Source organism: Molothrus ater, chromosome 3, assembly GCF_012460135.2.
Source record: "Molothrus ater isolate BHLD 08-10-18 breed brown headed cowbird chromosome 3, BPBGC_Mater_1.1, whole genome shotgun sequence".
In the NCBI taxonomy this organism is placed as follows: domain Eukaryota; kingdom Metazoa; phylum Chordata; class Aves; order Passeriformes; family Icteridae; genus Molothrus; species Molothrus ater.
Genome location: NC_050480.2, coordinates 67,327,986 through 67,348,864, shown reverse-complemented (window position 1 = coordinate 67,348,864; position 20,879 = coordinate 67,327,986). Strand labels below are relative to the sequence as shown.

Below are 20,879 nucleotides of genomic sequence, written 5' to 3'. Positions count from 1 at the left end.
GAGAGAGTAGAGAAGTGGAGGATGGGGACAGTGCCAGAGGGAAGCCTGGCAAGAGACAACAGGTCCTGAAAGTTTAGGGAAACTGAGCAAAACTCATCACTTAATGTACTTGTCAGTATTCAGCCTAAAATCTCTATCACACTGAAATTTCTGCAAAAATCCCCCTTTAAATATAAATGGGCATTTTTGTGCTTGTTATACAGATCAGTGTGAACAGGGAGGTGGCCGTCTAAAAATGGGACACGATGACTTTTCACATAGCTGCTAAACAAAAATGTGACAGCACAGTGCAAGGCGTTAAATTACTTTGTTGTTTTTGAGGATAGTTCCACTTAAAGTATGCAATGTATACCTCTTTACCTTACTGCCCATACTAGGTCTGCTACTGCTGCAAAGGCACCAACCTCCAAAAAGTACTGAATGTCTTTTCTTTTTTTTTTTTTAAATCTTTCAAGAGGAGCTTGAATTTGGGTCAGATTTTATTCTGGCATTTCATAATAAATAAAAAAAACAACCCAACTCAAAGCAAGTCAAACAGTCCCTGCACTCTAAGGATTTTATCCCCCTACAATACTCATTTGGCAGCATTTGCCCTGGCAGTGACTTGTGCTGATAAACACTGGGAGGTGATTGGAGATGTCTCTACTTATCTAGAAACACAGATAGAAAAAAAATCAATATGAACAATGCTCTAAAACATCCACCTTTGGTTGCAGCATGAGGCCCCAACTCAGCCTGTGTGCCTCTGTTCTGGAAAAGCATGCACATTTTTATCAAAAACAAGAGCTGGGAATCCATAAATCTGGGCTGAGGTCCCGCTGTGTCCAGTCCTCTCATACCAGTCTTCTGCCCTGCTGCCTGCACTGCCAGCTCCCTCCTGCCTGCCCCACAGGTCTCCCTCTGCCCAGAAGGAAAGGGGGTTGTCCTCCCCTCACTGCCTCTGCCTAGCCTCTGGAGGTCAAGCAAGAGGGAGGTGATATTTAGTAAGAACAGATATTGGCAAGAACAGAAAACAGCTTTTAATGAGCAATGAGACCAAAAGGTATTTCTACGTGCCCAGGTGGTGCTGCTCATTTCCAGTGAAGCGCAGGATGACACCTACAAAGGGGTTGGTACCTGCCCGCTCCTAGTCCGCTACTGGGTGCTGCCCACTCGAAAGCAGGGCCCTCTTCTCTTCCTTGCAGCTGTTTTCTGGCGGGCCCCAATCCCTCTAAGAAGTTTTTCTCCTTGTAGTGACACAGCAAAATACCAGCCAGCCAAGTGTATCTTCACAAAGGGATTTTTGCAATAGGTGAATTTCTGTGTTATGAGAAAGGACCTCTTTGAAACAGCTAGGTCACAAATATTTTTGGTGTGCTCTGCATGGCATTTTTTTTTTCTTTAATTACTTTTAACTTTAGCTAACAATTCTCTGGTAAGCATCATTAAAGCTCACCTCAAAAGCTGTAGTGACCTTGTGTGTTTCTCCGAATACAGAGCAGTTCCTGGGAGGAATCCACAGTCCTGTGGTCCAGCACAGCCTGTCTCTGGTTCTTCTCCCTCTGAGTCACAGGGCTGTGTCACCAGGAAGGTCATGGGACTGCCAAACATACCAGTGGGTGGATTTGGGGTTTCTTTCATCATAACCTCAGCTGATACCTCTTTTCCCTCAGTGACCTTCTGTGGGTTTTTACAAAATCTAAGCCATATGCAGTGTTGGCATATAACCATCCAGTCGATATTTAGGTTCCTGGGAAGCATCCCTTCCATGTGGATGTCACCAAGTTCCATATCCCCAGATCAGTTTCCATAGTAACTAATGCTATTCAATGAGAGGGGGGAAATCAGAGGATTCTGAAAGGCAAAGACTAGCACTGGCAGGGAGTAAGTGGAACAAACAGCATGTACAGTGGCTAGGAACACACCACAGGTTTTATGATGTGTGTTTTAGGGAGACTTGCATGGTTTGTGAACCATTCCTTTCCTCATGAGATGTGCCAAAAGCTTGGCGGTGCAAAATAAAGTGGTGCTTCGCAGTATGGCACTCATACAAATCCTGTGTCAGCTCATATTTATTCACACACTTGTGAGCACATGGAGACAAGAGGAAAATGAGTTTTATTCCCAGTTTCAAAGAGAATTGTCATACCAGTATTTTGGAGAAGCAAACATGCATTCTTTTGACACTCCTGCCTCATCCCTGCTGCAACAATGGATAAGTGGAAAAGAGCAGGACTCAGGCAGAACCACTTTTTAGCTTCTCACTTATTCCTGCTGACATAAATGCTACCTTCAGTGGGTATAAAATGATGGTGCTGCTAAGATATTCTTACAAATAGTGGTCAGAGTCACTACTACTGATACATTGCTGCTTGAGCTGTGGGATCTGATGAAGAGAAGTGTGTATTTTCTTTCAGCCATGTGGTATAATCAGGAACAAATATATTGGTTAAAAATATATCTGAAATTAATTTATTATGTGAATCTAGAATCTTGCACATTACAGATTGTGTGGTATGACATATATTCCTCTGGAAAGCAAATGTTTAGAATGTTAATTCTGCAGAGATAATTATTTGAAAATCAGGAATGATCAGTTCAAAAATCCATAGGAAACTCTGCATTCATACATTTGCACAAGTGTACCTGTTAAACATGCATATGGCAATGCCTTGTCCTAGGGCTCAGTAGGCTAGGTAGAGGCAAAACCACATAAAGGAAGATTGCTGTCACCCAAGCTTAGCTGGGTGAAGAAAGTTGTCTGAGTTGGTTTTCTTGGCTCCATCTTTAATTAGTGGATAGTAACAGATGTCTCCTGTTGGTGACTCACCCCATCTATTTTAGGTTGCCCATTAGAGGTTCCTGTTTCTGTTCCTTCACTAAGAGAGAAGCTAGTGGATGATTAAACAGCCAAAGGCTTGTGAGGTGAAGCCCACCTAGAGGTGTGCATCCCATGATGGTCAGAGGGTGGTAACTCTACAGAGAAAGAAGTTTGGCTCTCCTGCTCTTATCCCCATCCACAAAATGGACTGTTTGTTGTCACTGGGGCACAGCACGGCTTTGTTCTTAGAGTGGTACATTTTACCCTCCAGGTCAGTGTAATTGCGCCCACCCTCTCTGTTAAGGATGGCATCTGTCCCTGCTAACCCAAAACTGGTCCTGGGCACCATCTGAGACAGTGCTGAGGGGTGTTGGCCTGAATTATGAAGCATAACCACAGGGATAGTTTGACAGTGTGGAAAAACCCCAGGAGAAGAGCCATGACACAGCAGTGTTTACTGGTGGAGGTGTAGCTAGAGAGTCAAAACCAGGACCCTGTGACATGGACAGGCACAGTGACCGGTGTGACATTTTGTCTGGTAGATAGAGAGATGACTAAGAAATTTGCTTTAAGTTGGGCAGCTCATGTGATGGCTGTGACAGAATTAAAAAAGCAAATCCACATGGGTGGTGAAGATCTGGGGCAGGCAGGGAGCACAGCTGTTCTGGGCCCTGGAGAGGCTGACAGACGCACGCAGCATTTCCTGGCAATGTGCTCAGGAGCGGAAGCTCCGTGCTCGGTTCAGAGGTACAGGCACGTCTTGCCTCCACAGCCAGAGCAGGTAGGAGTAGCTGAGCAGGGAACATCACTCAACTCCAGCTCCCCGTTTACACAGTCCATCTCCTCCTGCAGCAACGCTCAGCAGGAGGAACCAAACCTCCTAAAGGAAAGGCAAGGTGAGGAGAAGCCAAATATGCTTCAGGGCTACAGATGAGAGAAGCACTTTGCTAATGCTCTCTGTGAGCTTTTCCAAGCTGATTTGTGTTACTGGGGCACAAAGGTGAGCGACTGAGCAGGAGCTGTCATCCCTCAGCACCCCTGAGCCCTTCTGGCAGGAGGTGAGCGCCAGAGGTGAGCTGCCAGGAGGCGAGCGCCCCGAAGAACGCTAGGGATTGCACAAGCTGGATGGCACCATGTCCTGACAGCAGAGGAAACCAGAGTGCAGCCCACAGAGCGCTGCAGCCGCCTGGCTTTAATGCATTTTGCCCTGTGATAAAGAAATTACACAGATTACAGCTGAACATGGAAAATATGATTCATCCGGTCTCCCAGCACCGAGCCCTCCATCCATCACGTCCAAAGCGTGCAGCGGATGCCGAGGCGAGGCGCAGTCTCCGGGGAGCAGTCTGCGAGGCTCCATCTCTTCCCGGTCTTTCTCCATTCTTCCTAAACACAGGTGACAGGACCTTGTTTGTGCTAAGAAGACATGGGGGGGGGGAAGTTCTGAGCTGTGGAGTGACCAGAGGCGCTGCCGGTGAGCAGCCAGCCGTGCCGTGCGAGCTTCCTCTGGTGCCCAGAGAGACCCTCAGCATCTTCATCTTCCTCTGCCTTGGGCTGCCACTGCCTGCCGGTGCCACGGGACAGCCGGATGCCTCCAGGAGCACCTCAGCCCGGACCCTGTTCCCCTTTGATGAGAATAAATCGTTGTGTTCCATGTACTGAAGCTGCTGATGAGAGCAGACAAATCATGGCGGATGTGCGGGGGAAACTGTGACTTCCTTTGCTCCTGCAGATAAAAGTAATGTCCTGTATGCAAAGGTGCAAAGGTTTCCTGTGGTAACATCACTGTGGTTAAGCCTGTAGTCCAAGGGGGTAAGCTGAAGCTACTGAAGTTCAATTTGCATCCTGAATGTGCGCAATTGAAAGCGTTAGTTGTTTCATTGAAGATGCAAGAGCCACAGCAAAAGCATATGTGTAACTCCACTTGTAGCTCAGGCAGAGCAGGAGGATATAGGACAGGATATGCAGCAGCTGGTGTAGTGCTCAGAAAATCAACCATCCTTCTTTTCCACCAGCACTCTCAATTTACGATAGCCACACAAGTTTGAAGACTGAAGCAAAAAACCTGTAGGGCTTTGCATTCCTTGCCAGAGTCAGAAAAAGCTTTAAAACTGGGATGAGAGAGACAGCTAAGAAGAGAGAAATTGTAGTAGAAGCTTTAGTATTTGAAATTTGTCATTCATATTGGAGTCATTACCCAATTTTGTTGTCACAGAAGCCTCAGGATCCATCAAGGATTCAGAGCTTTTAGGTTCAGTTAAGACACCATCATTTCACGTGATACCACAAGAAATATTGTTCAGATGTGAAGGAAGAGACAGCACAAAATCATGTTAGCACAAATTCATTTTACACCTGCCTGTTAGCTAAGCTGTCAATGTGCCATTCATAACCTTCATAACCAGCACAAGGTAACATTGCTGTACCAAGCTTCAGTGAGGATTAACCTAAAGCAGGATTACTCTGCCTTTGGGCAAGTCTGAGGTTGTAATCTGCCCCCTCCCCTCAAATACTGTCATAGTAAAATGTATGGAAGTATAAAACTCTGCTGCCATTTTCCTCCTACATTCTAGCCCCGGTCACGTTCTATCACTTGTTTTTTGGGAGCAATTTTCTTGACAGGTGGGACAAGTCAGGGACCTTTGGGGGAATCCTGACCTCTCTCAATACATCAGTGATGGAGCCTGAGCTGCTGCAGGGGACGGAAAGATGTATGTTCTACTCTGCTTGCTTTGTTATGGCAGGAGGTAGCCAGGACAGAGGTGCTGACAAACAGTGTGGAACCAGGTGATTAGCAGTTTGAGAAACACATGTGCTCTGTGAATATTGCACACAACAAATGCAGCATCCCCACAGATCAGCAGCAACTCCTGAAGCCAGAGCTGTGGGATTCACACTCAACCATGAGCTCTGAGTCTCAGGAGAGTGAGTGGTGCTGAAGAACTGAAGTCTAGGGTGGCCAAAATCCCATTTCTAGGTATGCATCAGCCTCTTTTATGCTTTTGGGAAAATTGCTTAAATGCACATTTTTCAAAATATTAAATTGGAAACTTCCTTTGATGCAACTTCCTTGAGTGTCTGTGATTACCTCCCAGAAGCTGGATCATGAGAAGGTATTTAAACTTGTGTCTGATAGCAGGACACTGGAAAATGTCTCAAATTAGTGAGGACAGTACCTGAACACAGGTAATTCTCTTTTTGCTCTCCATGGTCTGGTTTCCATCGGAAGGAATACTTCATGTTGGGAGGGTGAGACTGCTTGCTCCGCTGAGCTTTCCATTATCTGGACCAACCCCAGTCTAGCCCCTCTCTGATGAGGCTAAAATACCAACTGATGCTGGCAGAACATCTCAACAGAAAAGTGAACTTCTGCTAGGGCATTCAGGATTAGTTTAAGGAAAACTGCTCACAAGAAAGTGGAGAGAGAGAGAGAGACAGAGACATTAAATATTTTAGTTACACAGTCTGGTTGGGGGTGTTTAAATGCATTCAGGGATTAACACTTTAACACTGTCCACCCAAACTCAAAATACCACCCTAATAAAGTTTGCAAAAGTGTATGCAAATATTGAAAGTGTAAGATTAAAGAGAGGATATTGGAAATAGAAACCTTGAATAAGTAAAATAGTTTTATAACTTGTTACTGTTATTTTGACCTTTCAATATGTTTTCCTAAGTTTTATTATGAGGCAGTGTTATGTTTGGAAAGGAGGTGTATGACCTGTGAGGTAGTGTTCAATGGGAAATATTGCATAAGCTGGGAAGAAACAGCTAGGTCCCTTTTCTACATTGGGTAGGGTAAATTAAATTACAATTTACTATTCTGGTTTCCTAACACATTTTGCTTCTCATGGCCCAGCATGCACATACTCATATGCAGAGTAGCCATGAAGTTTTAAGTTTGTGCTGTTTTGAAGGGAGAATTCCCAAATCTTTTTTTTTAATTAAAAAAAAAAAAATCCCAAATCCTCATGACTTTTTTCTTACTTTACAAAGCAGCAGACTGGAGAAGTATGCTGATTTTGGCTGGGGTAGAGTTAACTTTCTTCACAGTATGGGACTGTGTTTTGGATTTGTGCTGAACACAGGGTTGATAATACAGAGATGTTTTGGTTTTTGCTGAGCAGGGTTACACAGAGCCAAGGCCTTTGCTGCTTTTCTTGCTGCCACACTGGCATAGAAGTTGGGAGTGCATGGGAGGCTGAGAGGAGACACAGCTGGGACAGGTGACCCCAACTGACCAAAGGGACATTCCAGACCATATGACATCAGGTACACTACATAAATAATAATTATATAAAATTGAGGGACTAGGGAGGAAGAGGGGGTCATTTGAAGTGATGATGTCTTGTCATGTCACCATTATGTGTGATGGGGCCCCGCTCTCCTGGAGAAGGCTGAAAACCCACCTGCCCATGGGTGTTGTTGTTCTATTTCTAGAGTCCATACCTCCACAGTGTATTCTTACAGCTGCAGATCTTCACAGCACAGACTCCTTCTTCCACATGTTGTTCTCTCTCAGTTCAGGGCTCCTCCAAGGCTTTCCCTGACTGGCTAACCTGCCCCCTTTTAACCCAGTTATCCTCACTGGTCACAGCTGCAGCCTAATTAAGGACATCGCAGCTGCAGCCCATCAAGGACAACCGGGACCTCCCAGGGCAAAGCCTCTATACAGATATTTAAGTACAATATATGCATTTTCCCCATGACTCAATGGCCACCTCTACCATACATGGGAAGCAGTGAATTAATCCCTCGTTTAGCTTTGCTGGTGTGCAAAGTTTTTGCTTTCCCTATTAAACTGCTTTCATCCCAGCCTGTGAGTTTTCCAGCTTTTACCCTTCTGACTCTCTCCCTGGTCCTGCTGGCATGGCAGTGAGTGAGCAGCTGTGTGGGGCTTGGCTGCTGGATGGGGTGAAACCACATCAGGATGCAATCACTGACATTCTTGCCAAGCAGCACCCCCAGGTGACCCCTTTAGCCTCTGAGCTTGAATCTTTTCTTGTGTTTGGTTGAAGTACTACTGTCATCCTTGCAAGAAGTACCTACTGCTGGCTGTGCTTTTTGGCTGTAGGTCTGTGTCAGGTTTTCTTCATGGATGTGAGGACCTTTTCTTGATGGCAGCATCACAGGCAGTGCCCTCAGTGTTCCCCTGTTCTAGCAAGAGCAATACTCAGGACCCAGAGATTTCCTTGTAGGTGGGTATCCTCCACGTGAACACCAACTGAGGGGTGTATCCCTTTCTTTTATCTTTCTTTCTGAACCAAAACTAACTCAAAAACTAAAATGGGGCTGCTCTCTAATTTTCCAGAGCCCTCATGCTCATGTTGCAGCTTATTGTCCAGAATAGTTTATTGTAAGTATGATATTCAAGAAAGTGAAGTCTGTTCTTGGCATAGGAAGTCCCCTGCTGCTGTTATTTCTGATTAACTTGTTGTAATCTTTGTGGATGATCAAGCTTTTTATGTTTCTTCAGTTTTATGTTACAGTCCCTATTGCTTGTGAGTAGCATTTATAGATTCCATTGTGCTTCTTTCTAATTTTACCAGAGCTGATGATCTGACTCTCTCTGTTCCTCTATGTTGACATATACATTTTTCTTGCATGACTGTTAGGACAAAGAATACTTTTCTGAGATTACTTCTTTTAATCAAGTTGGAAAATAGTCATCTGCTAGCTCCTTGTCCAGTCTGAATGGCAGCAGTGGGTACAGCAATACCCACTATAGAGCCATTAAGAGAAAGTTTTTGTGTAGACATGTATTTCTTATAAGCAAATGAATCAAAGAGTTCAAGCCCTGTGCTTCTCTGGACTTGCCATGAAAGGCTGTGCTTTGTGGTGTATTCCTTCACCTTTTTCCCCAAAACATTTAAAAAATTAGTTTGGTTTTAGATAGCAGACTGTTTATCTCCTTCAGACACTGTGAAGATCAGCCCAATTAGCACCTTCCACTGAGCTCGTTTTTCCACAGTGCTTCCCACTTAAGTTTGCAGATAACCTTGCATTGTTCTGTAAAAATTTCTTTCTTCTGATAAAAAAAAAAATTGTTTTGATCCAGACTTCACAGAAATGCAGATTCACACAGGGGTCAATGATAATCATAGGTAATTATTTCATTAACAGTCTTCTTAAGATTTTGCCTCAGCAGCTCTGCTAAAATGAAAGTTCTTCAGATTAGTGACCAAGATGTTGTATCTTCTATCCCTGTGCATCTCTTAAATGGCCTGATGAACCGGTTCTCTGCTTGTACATGTGTACTTGTGGTCCCAGAAGCACATCCCCTGCTGCATGCAGGGAGTCCCAGGATCTTGCCATCAGACTTTCCTTTCCCCCTTGCTTGTGTAATGCTTCTTCCTAGCCTTGAGATGGGAGCTGTGCTCCCCCTGCCCTTGTCTCTGCAAACTGCTTGATGATGAAACTCCAGAAGTTAATTTTCAGAGCCCTTCTGAGCTAAGGGTCTGCCAGAAAGACAGAGAGCATGGTGGAAGTCTCCTGCAGCAAGGGTGTCTCCTGCAGCTGGGGGTGGGGCAGTGTCCTGCCAGGGTGGCATAGTAGCAGGTAGTCATCCATTAAGGAGGCGTTACACAGGCAGGGAGGATAGGATGGTACATATCACCTTGTGCTGTCTCCAGAAATCCCACATCCCTGTAGTCACGGAGATGCAGTTTATGAAATGCCAAATGTCTATGGAAAGTAATCTGGGCAATGAGAAAGCCTGAGAAAAAAGAATCATCTACGTGAGCACAAGAGTCCCTTGTGCGTCTTATTTGAAATTGAGTACCTTTGCATGTTTATGTTTTCCTTTGTTTTCTTACAAAGAACACATAAAGGCATTGACAATGAGTAAATGGAATTTAATTACAGGATCCTTACTCCAGTCAGAACATCTTGCAAATAAATTAATGAATTTCTCTAGAATCCTCTGAGGCAGAGAGACATTGTTAATATTACCCTTTGCAGATATCTTGCTTTTGTTTTGACATGTTTTCCACACACGAAGGATGGCAATATGCTCACAATCAATGCACTCTTATTTTGGTTGGAAAAAAATGGAATGGGAAAGGAGGAATAGCAGGTGAGCACCGAATAAAAGTCTTTATGAGGAGATGTGATCTTTCCTTTATAATGTGGGGCATCTGCATGGCTTGGCTGGACAGCAGCCTGCCTACCATTGATCCTTTGCAAACCAGGGAAACCTTCCCTCCACAGTCACAGAGGCTCAGGAGCTCCCACAGCTTAACCCTATGTTAGCTATCAGTCTGTGAACATAAAGAGTTTTGAAAATGGTATGTAAAAGTTCCTCTGAGAAGGTTTACTGCTCAGAGGACCTCTCTAGTCATCCCAGACCTTTCCATGGGCTCTACACTAGCCATGCTCGCTGTCCCAGTGAAGATGTCTTGTACGGTGGTGGCCAGCATGTGCTACTCAAAGGGACAGCGCTCTGGGGCCACATGGCTATTTTTATAACATGGACAAACATTGTTCCCCTAAACAACTTAGATTATGAGGGAATCAAAGTGTTTTAGAGCTTCCTGTCCCAAAATCTTGAGAGTGTCTCAAATGGCTGAGCTCTGTGGTTTCTGAGTCTGTCTGCACAGTGTGGTATTAGATCCCAAGATCTTTCCAAAAACATCCTTGGAAAACAGCAAGAAGAAGCTGATGCCAGGACTTAGGCATTTTAACAAGAAAAAAATAAAGCCAAAACCATTCAAACAATGAAATTCTACACACAAATTTCCATGACTCAGCTGTACAACTTGCTAAATACAAATACTGATTTGTTTAGTATCTGAAAATTCATTTTATGCTTCCATCCCAGCCCCAAGGAGCATTCAGCCAAGTGATATGATGAAATTTCGCGTGTAAAGTTGCAATCCTACTCCTTGACAACACTTGAAAACAATGAAAAGCTTCATCCATACAAATACCATGTGAGAGCATGAACTCGCTCAGGGAGAAGCGCGCTGCGATCAGACTGACCCGCTGGGGAACTTGGATAAAGCAGATGTGGAAGTCCCAGCCTGGAAAGGACTTGGGAGGTCACTAAGGTCAGGTCCTTGTGCTTGCAGGAAGTTGTATCCCAAATCTCACCCCAGCTCCATCTTTAAGCTAACTAGGGCGTTTGTCCTTCTTCCACCCATGTTTTGGAAACATTTAGATCTGACATTAAAATTGCTTCTTGTATTTTCAACCATGTGTCTTCATGCATTCCAGGTAAATAAGTGATGAAGCAACACACCTTATGACTCATTCTTCTCTTCATATGCAAGCTTAGAATTTCTGTAACTGCAAAAGGGAAATAGACACTCAACAAAAGTATTATATAAAATGTGGAGTTGGAATTTAATGTAGGTTAGGTTATAGTCTAGGCTTACCAGAGTCTTCAAAACCACTCCTCTGTGGAATGAATTGGTATGAATTAGAAAAATTGATGAAGGTGCCAGCTACATAGCCTGCTTCTGTTTTATGACTAAATTTCAGAATCATTCCTATTGTGGTCTTCTGACAAACGTTCTGCCCTCCCCAGGTATCATGTACATGTCACCAAAAAGCTTTCCAGACAATGCTGATGCTCATGTGGAAAATCTCCTGGAGATCTCAGGGTGCCAAGGTACCTTCAAATAAAGGAGTAGGGGTATAAGGTGAATAAACCATGTGTGTGCACATGTTTAGACCCCAGGAGAAGGAATGGAGAGTACGTGACAATTAAGAGCATGTACAGCAGCCCAGCCTAGAACTGGAGTCAGCTTCTGGATTTATTGCATGTAACAGCACCAAAATACACCCAACGTGAGTGTAGTCTTCCCTATTTCTTATGAAACATTGGAAAGGTCAGTGTGAGCAATACTCTACGAAGGCGTTTGAAAGAAAGCCCCATTTGAGAAAAATGAACAGTCTGAAGCACTGATTTTTAAACTTTTCTTCTCACGACCTTGTTCTGTCGTGGCCTCAAGTGGCAGTGGCACTGCCATGAGTGCTTCCAAGCTCCAGGAGAGGGAACCACTGACCTGGAAACACCGTCTGGCCAGCAGCTCTGAGGCAACCCCCTTGGTTGTTATTTGTTTGTACTGCAGGGAGGCCCAGAGTGATGCTGCAGGGCCGGGTGCCAGCAGGGTGCCTGGCAGTCGATGATGACAAGGAGGGGAGGAAGCAGCTTGGTGGCTGCAGCAGGACCCAGGCTCAGGCTTCCTGAGGCCTGGGGGACAGGCACCGTGGCAGAGGATGCTCGAGGGAGCAGCAGAGAAGGACACCCTGGATTGCTCAGGGGCTTTTCTGGGGACTTCCTTTCACAGCAGATGTATGGCAGGGCAGGAAAAATTTATGTATTTTCTAGAAGAGCTTTGCAATTATTGAGCAACACCAGGGGAATTATGCTATGACAGGAATTCCTCCAAATGACCAACATATTTCATTTTGCTTATTCAATTCAGGGCACAGAAAAGAATTGGTCTTTTTTTTTTTTTTTCCCTAAGCCTGTGTGCATTTCAACAGCTTCACAGCAAGGTTGTTTTCAATTACAAAGAAGTGTAGAAAGTTAATGGACATGACCAGAGACATTTTGGTAGAAAGTAGTCTTAATACTCACTTAAAACACTACCAGTACTCATAGGTCCAAACTGCTGCTTCCCAAAATTTGCTCTAGCACACTACATACTTTATATAACACATGCTACTTTAAATGAAAATTATTAGACCAAAATAAACCGTAATAATTTTTCTCCAATAACTTTTTCTTGGGTGGGGAGTGACTCAGCAATGGGATGAATGTTGGAAACAGTTTTTGGTGTATACAAAGTGAAAATGGATTCTCAAGAAGATGTAGGAAACCTGAGAAATGATCATGCTGAAAAAGGCATAGGAGAAATAACAGACAGGCAAAGGTTGAACTGAACCTGAACCTGTAGTATAAAGCATCTTTACAAAGCTGACTCTAAATTTCAGTTGCAGGTGTGAAGCCTAAAAAGTGTAACAGTAGATCAGATTTCAGAAGGGACAAAATAATTTGCAGACATTTGAATAGTATTGTCAGAGGAACTGAGAGGTAATTCTTTGACTATTCATTAGTGACAGAAAGCAAGCAAGGAAAAAGGAAGACTACTCAGGGATTAGAAAGATGATAGCTACAAAAGAAATATGTAAACTGAGTTTCATTAAAAATGTTTTGGCAGAATGCTTTCTAGAGATGGAGTGATCTGTGCCAAAGCTGATCAGGCCTTAGGTGGCTTCTGTAGTGATGATGAGTTTGTCTCTTGGTGTCTGACACGTGACCAAGATGAAACATGAGAACTTTTACAAGAGGTGAGCATGGGCATCGGCCAGGACTGGGAGATGAGCTGACCTGGCATCACAGCTGCCCACTAAAAAAATATCTTTCTCTGTCATATTCCTGCTCCACATGCCACTTGATGCAGGAGAAAAATGAGATTGTGAAAATTAGGTGCATGGGATAAAATAATGCCAGAAGGATGTGAAATGCTGGAACTAAGACTGAATAAGGAGAAACAGCTGACAAAATATGTTGTTGTCTACTGTGATAAGAAGTTCCCTGCACAGGATGTGCCACATGAAGATGTGCAAAATCATCAGGAACCATGATTCCTATAAAGGAAACAAAACAGGAAATGTCATGAATCATCAGCAAACAGGCTGTGGACAGGTTACATGGCTTGATCCTGAATGAAATTAATAATTCAGCAAGGTTGGGAAAAAAGAGACTTAATTAGCACCATAACATCATGACACAAGCTTGGGAAATACAGGCTGAAAATTGAGGCTGATCATCTGTGCTCAGCCCTACAAGATGCGTGTGAGAGAGAAGCTACACTGCCACAGTGTGGGATGCCTCATTAAACAAACAGTCCCAGACACTAATTAAGAGTATAAAGAAACAGCTACAAGGAGGCAAGCATGCTTGGAGACTTGGGAAGCTTCGGGATAAGTTGACTTGTGCACAGTAAGCAGTGACAATCTCTCCCCAGGAAATTATTTCACTGGCATCCCATCTGTAATCCTCAACTAATTACTCACTGGTTTGCATCTCTGACTCATATTAAAATTCCTTGTGTCCATTTATTGCTAGTATAGTTAAGCAGAACTTGAATGCTGGAGATAAAGGCAGCATTGGATTCTTGGTAAAGATAAGCCAACCCAGTAGTACCCATTTCAGAGAAAAAAAATATAAGGAAGAGGACCAGTGTGACAGAATTCCCACAGGCTGACATAATTATCAAGTTCCAATTAAAACAATAGAAACTGATAAAAGTGAACTGGTGTTTCAAAATAAAGGACCTTATATGTGCCTTTATCCCTTTTCTCCAAAAATCTCAACATCTCTCAGTTTTCATCCATAGCTGAATAGGCACTATTCAGTGATTCTTTGCACTTGATACAGTATAATTCAGTTAGCTGTTGCTTTTCACTGTGAGTCACCTTATAATAAATAGGGTGCCTTAGCTGCTAGACAGCTCTTTCCTTTATTATAGCAGTGACCTCTAGTGTACAGCTCTCAGTATCCAGAGCTAGCAATTCCAGCCTGCAGAGCAAGGCCATTTTCCGTCTCATGGGAAGGAAGCAGCCTTACAAAGTGACCTTTCTGTTTATTTTGGGTTTCTTTCAAAGAAAATAAAAACACACTCCCTTGAGACTTTAATAGTCAGTAAACTCAGGCTACATCAGCACGCTGGATCTGTGGCTGCCCAGCCTTCATGCTCCAAAACATTTTCATTTTGGAATGGCTCAGGAAGAAATTCTGCAGCCTGTAGCACTGCCTGTGCTGTTCTTTTATATTTTGACAAGGTAGATTACCTGCACATGAATTTTCTTTGTTAGAAAGCTAAATGTCAGATGCATTTTTAGGGCAGGACACACTAATCGAGTGCCTAGTAGGTAAAGTCAGCTGGGATTTCTTGAAATGAAATGTGCTAATTATTTGTAAGATGAATTGCGTTTAACTTGTTTCTGCTGTAGAAATTCCAGGGGAATCACTAGGACACACAGCAATAATCTTCCTCTAGCTTTGAGCTCTGTCTTTGATGGAGGCCAACACAGGATGTTTCACCACTTGTATTCCTATAGGAATACTGTGGATTTCACTGTGTGATGCTGCTTCTTCCCAGACAGTGAGGATGGAGGTTGCCCTGTTCCACTGTAGCTGCATGAAGGGAGCCCTCTCACACAGGCCAGTTACCTGCCAGACACCCCTCAGGGACCACTGAGGGCTGCCAGAGAACTGAATCTTTTACTCCTCTCCTTGGAGAGACCTACAGACACCTCAGCCTAATTTCCCCTGGAGGCAAAGCTGGATGCTGCTTGGAGAGGAGCTTGCCCTCGGCAAGTGATGGGCACCAGGGATCTCTCCAGGCCTCACTCTTGCCCATAGAGGGGCTGGGATATGAGGCTGGGGATGCAGGAATGGACTTTCATGCCCACAAAGCTGTCCTGGGATTTGCTCCTGGCAAAATGAGTCCTGTCATCCAAGGTGTGATGGTATATTTCACTTTCTGGTGGTCTGGCACCACAGACCACTTCTGGTCTCCCACAGCCAAATCTCTTTGACTGCATATTCATATTCAAGGGCTACTGATAATTATCAATACTAATTTAACTTAAGGACATAAATCACCATGTCAGGAAAACAACTCTTCCTAAAAAAACAGTTGTATTTCAATCTGTCCACCTTGACAGGCATTTCCATTCAGTAGTCACGGACGTTTCAATATAATTGAGAAAAAGAAGCCATAATTCAAGTAATGAGGAGGTGAAGGGTGGCTGGTGGGGTTTATTCACCATCATAAATAACCTAACCTCACCTGTGCATTGCTTTCTAGATGGTGAAGTTACAGAAAATCATAGAGGAAGGGGTCAGGAGCTTTCAGGAAAGTGAGGAAAACACATTTTAGTACTGTTGGCTTCCTGCTGCAAAACATCCAGCCTTACTGCTGAAGTGTTCCAAAAATAGACAAGCTTGCTCATTAGCCTTGTGAGCATTTAAATAGGAGAGGGATCGTTACCCAAATTACATCCCTTAAAAAGGACTTTCACACTGGGGTAAACTTAAAAAAGAACATTTACGCAAAAAGCAATTTTCTTTGCCTGCAATCTTCTGTATTCCCCTAACTCTCATTGGAATAAAAAACTTCCCCCCTTTCCAGCCTGGTTCTCTTTTTTTCTTAATCCAGCTGTGAAATCATAAAGCTCAGTGTTTATGACAATAGTTAGCTGCCATGGAAACAGCTGTGTCGTCACAAATTTAGCCTTATGATATGACCTCCCTGACTGCAGGAACAGTCAAAAGGAAGATATGTTAGAAAGAGACCTTGTTTAACCAGAAATGTCTATTTTAAATCCTTTTGCACAGCACACTCAGCAGCTCTTTAATAAGAGGATCTTTGATAGGAGCTGTGTACCTCATTACATACTGCTTTATTATGCTGTTTGAATTGCTTTGAATGTCACCTTTGAATGTGAGCTGTCCTTTTATTGTTGAACATTTTGAATTCCCAGTGTCCTAACACAGCACTGTGGTGATTTCTACAACTTCAGATCATTGCCCTTCTGAGCAGTTTACTGTACCCTGTGGCTTTGCGTGTTTTCTACTTTTCAAACGGAAAAAAATATTAAAAGCAAAAGAAAAATCTATTCTTGAGCAGATGTTGGAGGGAATCTATTGGGATACTGGGACACCTCCTGCTGCCACACTGTGTGTGCAGTCCTCTCATCATGTTGTACAGAAGAAGGGTCTTTTGTGCATTGGTGTAGCCAGATATATAAAATTCGATGGGCATCTGCCACGCCTTGCCATGGTATCCCTTGTCTCCAAGTGAGAACCCAGGCCTGTACATGTGCCCAGGGGTTTCTGATATGGAGGGTGCTGGCTAAACTAAACACCAGAGTGCCTGATGAAAGACAAGAGCAGTGTGACCCTCACTACAGAGAAGCAGACATAAAATTTGGCAGCTGACACCATAAACAGTTTAGTCCTCCCGTGTTCTTGCTCACCGAGCCCCTGAGACACTTCCCTGCAGACCTCTTGCTCCAGTGAATGAACCCATCTGCTTTTGCCATGCAAGCCCAGTGGCTTTGGGGAGCTGTGGAGCATTGGGGGGCTCCAAGGAGCTTTCTGGTCCCCAGCCTCTGCAGAAGAGAGCTGTGGGAGGAGGCTACAGCATGGCATAGCCTTCCCCTGAACAGCAAAATAAATCTTTCAGAACACCCACAGTACACTATTTGGGAAAAAATTGAAACCCTGAAGTTAGGAAAAGGGCTACCAGTTCCTCCTCAGCATTTCAAAGTAACTCACCATTTCTGCAGGAGGCAGTGTCCAGCTCCAACCAGAGGACAGGGTGACCCTCTGAAATGCCACATTGTGGGAAGGTCCCTCTGCACCTCTCTGTGCTGGCTGATTGTATTATTTTGGATACCCACACAAAATAAATTTACATGATTTTCAACAGATTAGCTGCGATATGAACAAAGGGGGGGAAAAAAGCTTCTATGGGCAAGATGAGCAACATTGTAAAGTGCCTATAGTTCTGAGCAAGAAAATCCTTCCAAGGATACCTGTGTTGAAAATGCTCATTAAGATAATTAGACTGAATGGAGTGTGGGAAGTGTTGTCAGAGGGGCAATGGGGCAAAGTTCCTGTGGGTGGGAGGAGGAGGGAGCCTGGTTAACACAACCTGGTACAGCAGCACCCTGCAGCTGCAGGAGATGTCAGGGCTGTGCTGCTGCATGAAACTCTGGTTGTTGCAGCCCACAGTAGCTGCAGCCAGGAGCACAGGCCTGCTTGGACAATACAGCATGTCCCATCTATTTCCATCAGTTGTGGAAATTCTGCATGGTTTCTTAAAAGTGCATTTAATTTCATCCTTGCTTTCTCTGTGCTCTGCTTGTTATTTTGTCCTCAATAAATGGAAGGGGGTGTGGTCTGTGCAATTGTAGAAATAATCTTCTACACCTCACTGATTTCTTTCTTTCTTTCTTTCTTTCGAACATTTAGTTTCACCTTTTTCAATTGTCAGATTGTTTAAAACTTTTTTTTGTTTGTTTCTCTCTCAGGATTTCCTCCAGCATTTTTTTTTGTCAGTTGTGACAGAAGGATGCCCCACAGATAAATGCTGTTCTCACACCAAGACCTATCTGTGTCAGTCTACCTCAGGAAAAGCCCCTGCTAGTTTTAGGCATGAGCAATGGTCCTGTTTGGGATGCATGTGCAGTGCTCCTGTGTGGCTCAGGATCCACTCTCATCTGAGGTTGGGCTGTGCTGTGCAAAACCAACATCCCTACTTTCTGTGTTTATGCAACTGATGTTTCCCTTAGATAGGAAGCATTTCACATTTGTCTTTTTAAATCTCAGTTTCATTGCACTTCATTTCTACAACTTATCTAGCTCACACTTTATTTTAAGGCTCTTCTCCAAATTGCAATACTGACTTGACTGTGAAGCTTGCTCTCTCTCTTTGGTGACTGCAGTGGAACATTTACCTCAAGAAGGCTCTTAGCCCTAAATAACCTTCGTGTGTCAGACTGCCCCAGCATCTTCCATGCTTAAGTACTGTAGAGCCACCAGACATTCCCACACTGCTCCTTCAGCCTCACACCTATCCCATTTTGGGGTGCCTTGTCAGCTGTGGGTGCCTCCTTTTAAACATGTTGCTTCCTCCCCTCTGGTGCTAAGCAAAACATGAAAGGCTCTGTCCTTTTGGCTGCTGGCAGTGGCTTGCAAAATGCAGATGTACAGTAAATGACAAGCCTGGCAAGGGGTGTTGAAAGGCAGCAGTGGTGGGAAGCATTTCAGTTTAAGGAGAAATAGCGTGGGCGTGGTGCAGCACTGAGAGAAAATTGGATAGAAAATGAAACTGGGGAGTGAAAATCTATTTTTAAAAGGGCTTTGAAAATCTGGCTGGGGCCAGGCCCTGTCTGAAATGATGTAGAGCCATAACTATTTCCTGGGGCTCGCATTTTCCATAAGGGAGAACATCTGATAGCAGAGCAAGAGGTCTGCTCTTTCTGAGTACATCCAGTGAAAGCCTTATCATTCTTATGGGAGAAAACAGAGGACACTTGTTACCCTGCACACAGCACAGATGTCTGGCTATTCTCCAGGCTAGGTGAGATCTTCTGGGCATGGAGGGAAAATGAGAGCTCAGATGGTGAGAGTTGCATCCCTTTGTAGTAGAGAAGTGACAGCATCTCACCCGGGCAGAGAGAAATCTGCATAAAAAGGTGATGCATGCAGTTACTATATCCACTGAGTTTGTAACAAAAATACACACTTCTCTTTGTACAGTCAGGATTCTCTGTGCTCTGTGCTTTGTGAGGGTGCTCACAGGAGGAAAAGCTGCTGGTGTTGAAGGCAGATCTCTGTGCAGTGCCAAGGGGGGCTTCCTGGAAGCCAGGAGGGGTATTGGGGAGCACCTCTGCTGCTTGCACACTGCTGCCCTGGGCACCCCATGTGCCCCTTCCAGCTGAAGGACAGGAGTAGACAGACCCTTCTTGCATGTGAATCATTTGACTTGCTTAGACCCCTCTTTCTGAGAAAACAAAATGCACACAAAGAATAGTGGATAAAAACTATTATCACTAGGACAAACGAAGGGTGGATATCCTTAGATGTGTATTTGGAACAAACATCTGCCTTGTTTGCAATTGAAGACCTGCAAAAAACCCAAAAAAAACTCCTACAGACAGCTGCATCTGGTCTGACAAATTACAGCCCCAAACCTTCCCAGTGGAGGAGCCAAGTCCCAGCAGCAAGATCTGTCGGTCACTGCAGTGGAACACAAAGATAAACCCCACAGAAGGGTCAGAGGAAATGGTTCAGCAGCAGCTCCAATGGGTCACCACTGCCTTGCAGGCACCAGCAGAGCTGCAAACCACCTCTCCCCAGTGCCAGGCACTCAACAGCTGTGCAATGCTGCTGAGAGCATCACTAAGCCTTTGGGCAGTTTTGTTTCCAGCCCTCAGGGCAGTGGCTGGTGGCTCAGCTGGGAGCTGGTGAGCTGGCTCTGGGGAACTGCTTGGCAAAGGCTGTGCCTGCCACAGCCCATGCTGATCCAGAACTGCAGGTGACCCTTCAATAGGCAACAAACCTCACCCTGCAGTGCTTTGTCAGGCCATTTCCACTGAAGCACAGCCCCCCCAAACCCTCTTTCTTCCTTGGCTGCTGACACCACAGGTACCTGCACCCAGGTGATGGACACCACTGCTGGGGTCTGAGAGGAGCATGGCCTGTTGAAGGAGCAGTGTCAAGAGCTGCTCTAGGCAGCCTCCTCGTAGGGGTGCCATTCCCTGGGCCAGGCTCTGGCTTCCTGCTGCACAGCCTCAGCAAGAAGGACTGACTGCAGATGGAGGTGGATGCTGGTGCCACCCTCGGGGGAACTGGGCTGCCCTCACCAGCCCTGAGGGGTTTGTAGGGCCCTGAGGTCACTTGCTATCATGCTGAAGTGGTGGGAGGCTCTGGTTTGCCCTACAGTGAAGGAAATGCAAATGCGGTCTGAAAACCAAGTGCTGAGGATGGCCAGATGAAAGCAGCAGCATCCAGTTTTCATGCAGGCTGCAAAATGCAACATTTTCAGTCTGGACAGAGAAACTTCTCACAGCAGAATGAGAGAAACTTCTCACAGCAGAATGGCAACCCTCCTGAGAGTCACTGGCATTTTCTGCCTCTGGAGAGGCAGTGAATTGGCCTTGAGGCTGTAGAGGGGCACACAGCAAACAGCCAGTGTAATTACTATGTGCATTTGGGAGAACAACTTGATTTCTTTTCACTGTTTTCTTTTCCTTTTTTGTTTTTATTTTTTCCCTTTCTACTTTTTGTTCACCTGAACAATAGCTACTAATATTATAACTATATAATAGCTACTACCAGTTTAGCTATACTGTGCAATACATCTATAGTAGTGTTGTGTATATGTATGCACACAGAAATCTTCTGTTTCTTCTGTGGTTAGTCAGTCTCCTTTGGAAACACACCTTTAACTGCTGTCCTAAGTTGTGCATGAAAACTGTCACACTGAAACTCCTTCCCTTCCCTTCCCTTCCCTTCCCTTCCCTTCCCTTCCCTTCCCTTCCCTTCCCT

At 44.5% G+C, this 20,879-nt stretch overlaps 1 protein-coding gene across 1 annotated transcript in view; it reads left to right on the top strand.

The window, feature by feature from the left end:
• Positions 1–3,422: 3,422 nt before the first annotated feature.
• The window catches only part of CCN6 (cellular communication network factor 6), a 41,668-nt gene continuing 24,211 nt past the window's right edge, over positions 3,423–20,879 (top strand). Inside the window, exons 1-2 of the mRNA XM_036379776.1 lie at positions 3,423–3,696; positions 4,073–4,196. Of these exons, the coding sequence (XP_036235669.1) occupies positions 3,423–3,696; positions 4,073–4,196 (398 nt within the window). The remainder of the gene's footprint in view (positions 3,697–4,072; positions 4,197–20,879) is intronic.